Source organism: Glycine max, chromosome 15 (genome assembly GCF_000004515.6).
Source record: "Glycine max cultivar Williams 82 chromosome 15, Glycine_max_v4.0, whole genome shotgun sequence".
In the NCBI taxonomy this organism is placed as follows: Eukaryota; Viridiplantae; Streptophyta; class Magnoliopsida; order Fabales; family Fabaceae; genus Glycine; species Glycine max.
The window spans coordinates 47,721,727-47,732,049 of NC_038251.2; the positions used below are offsets into that span (position 1 = coordinate 47,721,727).

General features: G+C 33.7%; 1 protein-coding gene across 1 annotated transcript; it reads right to left on the bottom strand.

The window, feature by feature from the left end:
- Nucleotides 1-4,931: 4,931 nt before the first annotated feature.
- Nucleotides 4,932-8,522, bottom strand: LOC100801418 (ribokinase). Its single transcript, NM_001370667.1, has 5 exons — nt 7,747-8,522; nt 6,954-7,139; nt 5,861-6,056; nt 5,670-5,776; nt 4,932-5,191 (listed from the first exon to the last, which is right to left on the bottom strand). Exons 1-4 carry the CDS (start codon nt 8,362-8,364, stop codon nt 5,685-5,687), a joined length of 1,092 nt encoding a protein of 363 aa, NP_001357596.1. The 5' UTR covers nt 8,365-8,522; the 3' UTR covers nt 4,932-5,191; nt 5,670-5,684.
- Between the last annotated feature and the right edge of the window lie 1,801 nt (nt 8,523-10,323).

The window sequence follows — 10,323 nt, forward strand, 5'->3', positions numbered from 1 at the left end:
AGCGCTACATTCTCCATCCAAAAACCACGTAACCTTCCTCTTGGGCATCCTCGAACGCATTTTCTTCTTCGCACTCAACCTGCAACTCATCATCAGCTACGATGAGACAAAGCTGTTTTATGGGGCACTGATGCAATGGGCCATAAGGTCCACCACATTTGAAACACAGACCTTTTTTTCGCCTGTCAACCAGATCCTAATATGCCAAATGCTTGGCCGATACTATGCCATAAGGAAATTCATTGTCTATTCCGATCAAAAGAGTTTGAAGCAACTTCTCCAACAAAGAATTACCACGGGGAGCCAGCAAAATTGGCTAGCTAAGTTGTTGGGGTATAATTTCGAGATTGTATACAAACTGGGTTTAGAAAACAAGGGGGCGGATGCATTATCAAGAAGCATGGGGGAGATGGAGCTTATTTCCTTAGCATACATACTTGTGTGGTTGGACTACCCAAATTTAATAACTGAAGTGCATGAAAGTTCCACTTGGAGGAAGGTTATTGAAGACTTGAAGCAAGATCAAGGAAAGCATATCGGTTTTGAGTATAAACAATGTGTGTTATTCTTCAAAGACAAATTAGTAGTTGCTAAAACCTCAAGTTGGATTCCTAAGTTAATGGAAGAGTTTCATGCCACTCCCCAAGGAGTACACTCTGGGTTTTACCGTACTTATAGGCGTCTTGCTTCGAATCTATTTTGGAAAGAAATAAAGGGAGATATTATGAGGTTTGTGCAGGACTGTGATGTTTGTCAATGCCAGAAATACTTAACAACAGCCCCTGGAGGTTTATTGCAACCTTTACCAATACCATATCAGGTATGGGAAGATATATCTTTAGATTTTATCACGGGGCTCCCGAGATCCAAAGGGTTTGAGGCTATTCTAGTCGTGGTAGACAGGCTGTCTAAATATAGTCATTTTATTCCATTAAGACACCCTTACGCAGCACGAGCCATAGCTAAAATATTTGTGAAAGAGGTGATAAGGCTTCATGGGGTACCTAATTTTGTTGTGAGTGATCGTGATCCGTTGTTTATGAGTCTGTTCTAGAAAGAATTCTTCAAACTACAAGGTATAACACTCAAGATGAGTACAACCTATCATCCTCAAACCGATGGTCAAAGCGAAGTCACTAATCGGTGCTTGGAAACATACTTGAGGTGCTTTATCACGGATCAGCCAAAGGGATGGGTCATTTGGCTTCTGTGGGCTGAATATTGGTTCAATACCACTTATTAGGATTCAATAGGCACTACGCCATTTGAGGTAGTTTATGGAAGAAAGCCTCCAATGATGGTAAAGAGTATACAAGGAGAAGTGAAGGTGGAAGTAGTTCAAAGGGAATTGCAAGATAGGGATGAAGCTTTGAGACAATTGAAGAATCACTTGGCAAGAGCACAAGAGAGGATGAAGACACAGGCAGATAAGCATAGAAATGAGAGGAATTTTGAGATAGGTGACTTGGTGTTCCTCAAATTGAAGCAACATAGGCAACATTCTGTGGCTGCAAGAATCAGTCCGAAATTAAGCGCTAGATACTATGGGTCTTTCGAGGTGATTGAGAGGATTGGGGAAGTAGCTTATAAGTTGAAATTGCCTACAAGTTCCAAGATACACCTAGTTTTCCATGTGTCCTTGCTCAAAAAGCACATGGAGAATACAAAGTTGAAAGCACACTGCCTAGTGGATTGGAGGATGACCATGAAGGAGAAATTGAACAAGAACTGGTGTTGGCAACTCGTAGTATAATGAAGAGAGGCGAAAGAGTCAACTAGTGGCTAGTCCAATGGAAGGGGAAAAACGTAGATGAAGCAACTTGGGAAGACAAATTGACATTGAAGAGCCAGTTTCCAGAATTGAGTCTTGAGGACAATACTTTACTTCAAGGAGAGGGTGTTGATAGGAACCAAATTCGCAATGGGCCTTTGGAGCCTTTAGTTCATGAGATGCAGAAAGGCCCAAGGGAATGGTTAGTGTATTCCCGTGGAAAGAAAAGAGGATAAAAGAGGAATAAGTTAGTGGGCAGTTTGTTACAAGAGAGAGTGGGAGAGAGTTAGTGGGTAGTTTCCTTTCTGTTATTTAGTAGGTGTAAGGATAGCTTTTGGGGGGATCTTTTTTGTTTTTGGTGGGAATAGAGAGAACCTATGAGGTATTCTATTTAGGAGCTCAGCTCTAGGACAAGAGGGACCTTCTCCTTTGTAGTTTTTATGATTTCCAGTCTAATGCTGAATTACTACTTCTCATTTTCCTGAATTCTCTGTTTTATTATTATCTGTTCTGAGGTTCCGTATTAGATTATAAAAAGAGAAAAAAAAACAGAAATACGAAGAATATAAAAAAACAACACAATCAGGATTACAAATTGAAAAACAGAATTTCAAATTAAAAATTAAAAAAACAAAACAAAACCAAGATTACAAATATTAGAAAAACAAAAATTTTATTGAAATTTCAAAGGAACCACACAAAGTTTTCAGATTCAGGTTCATGAGTGCAGGTGTACAAGAGAGAGAGAACCATATTTGATTTTTTTTACTTGATTTTGGCGGATAAAAGCTACCAAAAATCTATTTTGAAATTTAAATTAAAGCCCAATTTCTAGCAATCAAAAATCACTTCAAATTACAAATTCATACTCCTCGTTTGGTAAACACTACTACCATCTATGGAGAGACTAAAAAGAATAATTTTCAAAATCTAGAAGATAAAACAAATATATTTAAATTTGAGGGACCAAAAATAACAATGACCTGAATTTGGAAATTAAACCTTTAGAAAATACATGACATAAATACCATATACACATATCTTTAAACATTATTTTACTATAAAAATTTATGCAGATCAATTACTGGCTCATCAAGGATAAAATTTGAATTATTGTCATCAATTTAAATCAATTTGAATTTAAATCAAAGGATCAATAATCATTGCTAGAATATGGCAACAGGATCATATGAGAATAACAAACTAGTGGGATAAGAGTGTGATTTTTTATTACCAAGGATAAGAGCATGATAAACCCTATTCTTTTGTAAAAAAATAAATAAATTATCCAATGTTTATGTATGGTGTAGACAGCAAGATAACAAACCAATATCATACAATATAAAAAAATTTAGTCCTTTCAATTTGAGCAATTATTTTTTAATCCTTTTAAAAAAGATTCTTTTTATTAGTTCCTTAAATTTTCAAAAAATTGCTTTTAGTCTCTTATTCTTTATGTTAATAGTGTCATAAATCATCACCGTAAAAAAATATTTTTAATTTAATTTCTTTAAAAATGATTTGTGACCATTTAAAACAACCAAAATATGTAAAAAAATCACGATAAATTTATATTTATCTTTTTTCTCTCTTTAAAACCAACAAAATGTATAAAAAAATTATTAAATCATGAGTAAAATATTTTAACGGTTTAAAATTGTTAGAATTCATTTTTTTAAAAAAACAAAAAAAATAAATTTTGATGGTTAAAAAAAAATAGAGTCTGGTAGCATGAAAAAAACTCTCATGGATGTAACAGAGCAAGCATTTTGAGGTTTTTCCTTAGTTGTGCACCCAATCCATGTATCCAACCAAGTCAGAATATTAAACTACTTTCATAGATGTTGGCAAGTAGAGAAAAAAGATGAAAGTGCACGCAAAGCCGAAAAAATGCCCGCTGGAGCATCATTATTTTTAAGTGAATCATATATCTCTCTCATGTCATAATCAGTTATATGTTATACTTAACTTATTATGGCTAAAGAATAATTCCAAACATACTGTAGAGTTAATGAAACCTAATAATAATAATATTACATTTTTATTTTATAATAAATTCCTTTTTTACCTATCAAATCTTTAATTTAAACATTTCATTTTTTACACTCTTTTTTTTTTTTTTATCTCAATCAAACAATCATACTTTCAACTCTCTTTTCACTTTCTTTCATATCTTTTCATTCCTTTTCATGCCTCACACTTTCATCTTTTTTTTATCTCTCTACCAAACACACTCTTGAATCATTCCAAATTTTAAACAAATCTTTAATTAAGTTACACTGGTCACCGAAAAGGTGTTAATCGTGTTTTCTCCTCAAATCTGTTGGTGAATCCTGTTGAATTATAAAATCAAACAAACATATAACATTAAAACAGTGGCTTTTATTATTCATAACTTGCCGGCATCTCTCCGAGGATAACGTTCAATCAAGAAAAGTGTGTAACTTAGTTTTTATGTAGACACAATACAAGCTTCAAGTATTTAATTGCCATCGCAAGTTTTAGCTTGAATCTAAGTTTCTTGAAGACTTGAACCCAAATCATTATTTACCGTAATAGGTAAGCACAAATCAATATACAGGTATCGTATGTCTCAGTATATTGACTGCATCATATACTGGTCAATCAGCAAATTTATAATTTTTTTAGGAGGATAATTATTTTATAATTAGGCCAAATTTATTGGATAAATAATGTCAAATGCCAGTTAGCTAGAAGCGGATAAGGGGGTGAAAGCCATTTGGGATTGGCTCTTCGTTAGAAGAACAATTCTGAATACAAAGGAACATTGGAGTAGGAAAAAAAAAACCATCCTCGCCTTGTGTCATATCACCTTGCTTTGGCGTAAAATCACCTTGTTTTCTCTTTAATTTGTATTTTCCTTTCAAAGTTTTAGGCTTGAAATAATCAACTTAAGTGAGGCAATAATGGATTTATCAGATATTGTCATAATTGTCAATTTATCATAAACATGGTCGAAAGAAGAAAAAGAAAAAGAATTTTTTTTGAGAAAGTAATCACTTTTTGAGAAAAATTTTTGGGATTGGCATAATTTTTTTAATAAAGGTCCTGGAATGAATAGGGTCATGTTTCAAGATAGATATGTTTCTCGGTTTGTTAATTTTTTCCCACTTTTCTCACCGAAGAAAGACGAAGTTCCTTATTTTCTTGCATTGCTTCTTCTCTTATTAAACCAAACCTGTCAAACATTATTTTATCTTCTCTTCGTTTTCTTTCCATTGTCAAAAGTGTAAATGTTTGGCCTAATCTTATTACAATGACAACAAGCTATTATGCTGAAGAATCCATCTTACAGAAATGCTCTGTAAAAGGACTTTTGCTTTACTTACTGCCATCATCCAGGGTCTTTATCTCTACCATACACAGTTATTCCGCTCCTGATAGTCCAAATTGTGACCTCTGACAACCAAAAATATTATCAGTCATTGAAATCAGATGCGTGTTTCAAAATGTGTAAAACAATCAATAATAGGAAAGTGAACTAACAGATTCTCCTATTTAGGCATTAAAACTGATCATTTTCCTGTTGAAACAAATATGTTCGCATACCAGGATCATTAGACTAGAGAAATTTTTAATAAATGGACACGTGAATTGTTCTAGGAATGCATTATGCATCAAATGAAATTAAATAATAATTAAAGTAGTTTTAGAAGCATGCAGGAAAATGTAGTGACAAGAGCCATTCAATTGTAGTCAGGAGCATCAGAAAAGTGATTCTGAATAGCAAGGAAAACAAAAATTGAATAACAAATAAAGAAACTGATACCAGGCACTCTCTAGAAGTCCAAATCATGTTTTTTCTTCACTAAGCAAGAACGAGAGAGTAAATCCAAACAATTAAAACAAAGGAAGAAGTGTTTCAGTGAAAATTGACCTTTTCTGAGTATTCTCATTGACAATTAAGAAGATCCAAAACAGATTTCCTATCAGGCATGCTGGGAGAGGCTCCCTTCACTTGAACACAAAGACAAGCTGCAGCAGCTGTTGCAGAACAACGTAGTTAGGAACATTTTTCCAAAGAGAAAATTCTAGAAAGAAAAAAGAGTTGCATTCCACCATACACACCAGCAAATCTGAGGCATTCCTTTTTGGACTTTCCCTCAACCAAGGCCACAGCAAAAGCAGCAGTAAAAGTATCACCAGCACCAGTTGTATCGACAACTGTTTTAGCAAGTATGGCAGGCTGCTGAATTGGTTTTTCTCCTTCTACAAAAAGCGCGGATCCTTTTTCCCCAAGTTTCACAAGAACTTGTTTAACTCCCTGAAATTTCAGACAAATAACACCAGAACTAGAACCATTGAGACATTGCACTGTTCACAATGATAAATGCCAAAATGTTCATCTATCATTCTATCAGCCTTCACCAATCAACCAAGACGTTTGAAGATAAATTCTGAGACAATTTCAAATCTATTGCAGTGTCACCGAGAGACAATTCATAGGAAATAAAAGAAATAGAAAACTCAATTGTTTATTGGTCATTAACTACCATTTCCCCCTATAGTTTCCCCTTATGATGCATTTAATTGGATTCAAGGAAAAGAAAATGAAATAAAAATTGCAGGCAGGTTGTTATTGCCAAGAGGAGTAAACAGCTCCATTTCCCTCAACATAAAGGAGTAATAGTTCAAAACCTTGTTTAGAAGATAATGCCACCAAATAAAGGCAGTGAGAACCAGATAACCGGAGGTATCAGATTCAGAAATCAGAATACATCACAATTCTGTAGAAGAATCTCTAATGAACATCAATATGATGGCCATTTCATTCTGCATTGACACTGTGGATGCCATCTATGCAGGCATGTAAACACTACACAAGGGAAGGAGTATCAGTAACAGAAAACCTCAGAGTTACTTCAGATTTTCAATTATATTCGAAAAATTGTGCTTTCTTTGTAAGACATTCTCAAGGTTTTACAAAAACAGTAGGCAACCGCAATAAAACTGCATTTGTCTATAATTTTTCTCGATATTAAGAATTGCAATAAAACTGCAATTGCAACTGCATTTCTATGCAATTTTCCTCAATATTAAGAATCAGAATAAAACCACAATCTAAAACCTTGTCTATCCATAAGCAACGAATATGGCATTCAACTAGCATAATGTGGAGAAGCATTTCATTGTGAACCCTAAAGTCACTACTTGAACTCACCAGTTCATGGCATTTCAAAGCAGCCTGTGCAATCTCTTCAAAACTTCCTGTTGGCCTTCCGGTAAGGCGAGCAAGTTCAGTTTCATTAGGACTCAAAATATCAACAAATTTCAATAATTGTGGCGGAATTGGCCCATCCATGCCCCCAGCATCCATCACTACTGGTACACCAGCATTCCTTGCAGCCTGCATGCATTACACCATTACACATAATGCAATACCCAAAATGCCTCACAAATAAGAAAGACAAAAATAAAGCACAAAACTTAGATCCCGAAGTTTATTTAACTACTTTTGGTATCATTCTCAAGTCAGAATCAAAGTTTCTGTTCGTAATTCAGGTAACAAAGGTTTGTCACAGCATATTACTGAGATGAAACTCTAATTCCATAATTCCAGGTAGAAAATATGTTTAATTATTCACTTGATCCCTAGACTTGCACAATCTTACAATTTAGTCCTTACACCTTGAAACCACTTAAATTAGTCTTGATGACACATACACTTTTTAATTCATTTTAGTACCTGATGTCCAAAATTATAGGACTAAAATAGCTTTAAAGTGTAAGTGCAGGAACTAAAACCAGTTTCTAAATGCAATGTCTAAATATTAATACATAACACAAGTATAGAAACCAGACGGAGAAGTTCGTTTCATTCTTTCTAATTTATTTTTTCTAGAAGTGTTTCCGAATAAATTTATCTAAAGTCTAGAAAATAATACTTATCAACAGTACTTAAGAAATTACGTCAAAGATTTTGTTCTAAAAGGCTCGGCCCGGCCCGGCCCAACCTGTGCGACTTGAACGTTGACAGCATCAGGGATCTCCCTCTGCAGCAAAACAATGCCAGCTTGGGCCACAAGGTCCAAATGCTGACGTGGCAAGGTGCTGGGCCAGCAGCTCATGTTGGCGCCGCCAATGATGATGATGGAGTTCTGGCCGTTGGATTGGAGCATGACGACGGCGTGACCCGTGGGAGCCGACGCCACCACGGTGAGGCTATCGAGGCGAACACCACCGCCACGGAGCGCGTCGGAGAGAAGGGTGCCGTAGGCGTCGTCGCCGACCTGCCCGACGAAGTAGGTCGGGTAGGAGAGCATGGCGGAGCACGTGGCCTGGTTGGCGCCCTTGCCGCCGGCGAGGGTCTGGCCGGACTTCGCCGCGAGAGTCTCGCCTTCGCGTGGGAGACGGTCGATCTCCACGTAGATGTCGGCGTTCGCGGAGCCAACCACCACAACCGGCGGCAGCTGCTGCGACGGATTCGAAGAGAAACAGAGGACTCTGAGATTGTGAGTGTGATTGCGGAAGGAGAGGAATTGGATTGGGGAAACGGTGTTGAGTAAACTGGTTCGGGTGTTGGAGTGGAAAGAGTGGTTTGGTGTTGTTGAAAGTGTTGTTCCGATGCTCATTTTGTTTGTTCTTTTTTGGCTTCGATTTCGTTCGTTCGATCTCTTCTCGCCGTAGCTATCTAAGTATCTATCTACTTGTCAAGGTAAAGCAGATGGAGCTAATTACTAGGAAAAGGTGACGTTTTGGGACTACCTTTTTGCTATTTTGTATATAGGATTATGGTTGCAACTTGCATTAGGTTTGTGAATAAATTAATGTTTGGGTTAGGATAGGGGAATAAAATCACTAATTAATATTTCTTTTTCTTCTTTTTTAATATTCTTAATTGTATTTTTTACTTTTTTTATGAATTTTACATCCAAGAAATTATTTTGGTGTATTTTATTTTTATTTTTTTTAAAAAAAACATGTAAATTTTATCTTTCATCAGTGCTAACATGACATGCTAGACCTAAGAATAAAAATCTGGAAGAAAATTCATCAAAGACTAAAGTTTTGAGTAAAATTTATCAAAAAAAAAAATTAGAAGTAAAAAGTATAATTATTTTAATTTTTCACGTCAGTACAATAAAAGATAAAATTTATAAGTTTTTTAAAAAATTAAAAAGTAAAATATGTCAAATTAATTTATTAGAAATAAAATTTGTAAAAAAAAATAGAAATATAAAATGCAATTAAACTTTTTTTAATAAGTGAGGGAAGGATCCCCGACAAAAACACTAGAACCCATGATAAAACACAGTAGACGATACATCCTAAAGCGTAAAACTTCGTTAGAAATAAAAGAAAGAACAACTAACTTCAAAAATCCTAAACTGATCACTGATAAATATGGAAACAAATCACTGTTAATAGAAGTAAATACTATTGTGAGAAGAAAATTAAAGAATATGCATTGATAACGTAAATCTTCTGGTGATTGAATAATCATTGACTTTTAAAATAATAATTATTGTAGAAATTAATAAATTTATTTATAATTAATCATTGACTTTTATATTATATACATATAATTATTAAACTCTATTATTAAATTATTATCAAGATAATGTGATATAATTGATATATAATTTTATTTGTTAAATATATGATTAAATTTGTATGTATGTAAAAAATTTGTTCAAGAGTTGAATCTCTTAATGAATTTCATACAATCTAATTTGGTACTAACAAAATGTTAGAAATATAAGATTTTAAATTCAAGGAAAAGAACATAAAAAAAATATTGTAGTTAATGTTGTTAAAATTAGCAATATATTTTAAAAAAAATTAATCTAAATCTAAAATTTAAATAGGAGCATAATTTTTTTTTACGAATCTATAGGTATCTTTCATAAAAAAATTTATTTGAATTGGATAAAATTATTTTATGCAGTATAAAATTTTGTTTAAATATTTAACATATATTTAGTACACAAGACTAATAATTAAGTTAAAATGAATTTGTTTAAGGTAATTCATTCATTAGATGGCTACTTAGGAAAATTATACTCATAAGTTAACTAGATGAGATGTAAATTAAATACTTATCCACCTCACGCTATATGTTTGTTTTAGTATTTTTATGAGAATATCATGCCGTAATTTAGAGTGTATTTAGTAAGTTATTTTAATTAATTTATTTTACATTTAATTATGGTATAAAATTATTTCACAAATATATAAGCGTTTGATAAAAGAGCAGTGATGTCTATAATAATATTTTAATTATAAAACTTTACATTTATAGAGTTTCATTTTAAAATTTTAATTGTTTTGTTATTGGTTTATACTTGTTTGGGTTTAGAGGTTTTTTTTTTTTTTTCCTTTTGTTCTGAGCCCGTTACAGTGCTGGTCCATACTGATAGAAGCCTTTATTTTTCTTATTCCTTTATATTTTTGCATACCATGGGTTGGTTCACACTCCCCTGCTTACACACTCCCTTTTACAATTTATTTTAAAAAATGTTCTCTTTCAAAAAATACACTATGGTGTTGACAGTTCTGGAAAAATCATCCACCCCCAAAGAAACCCCCCA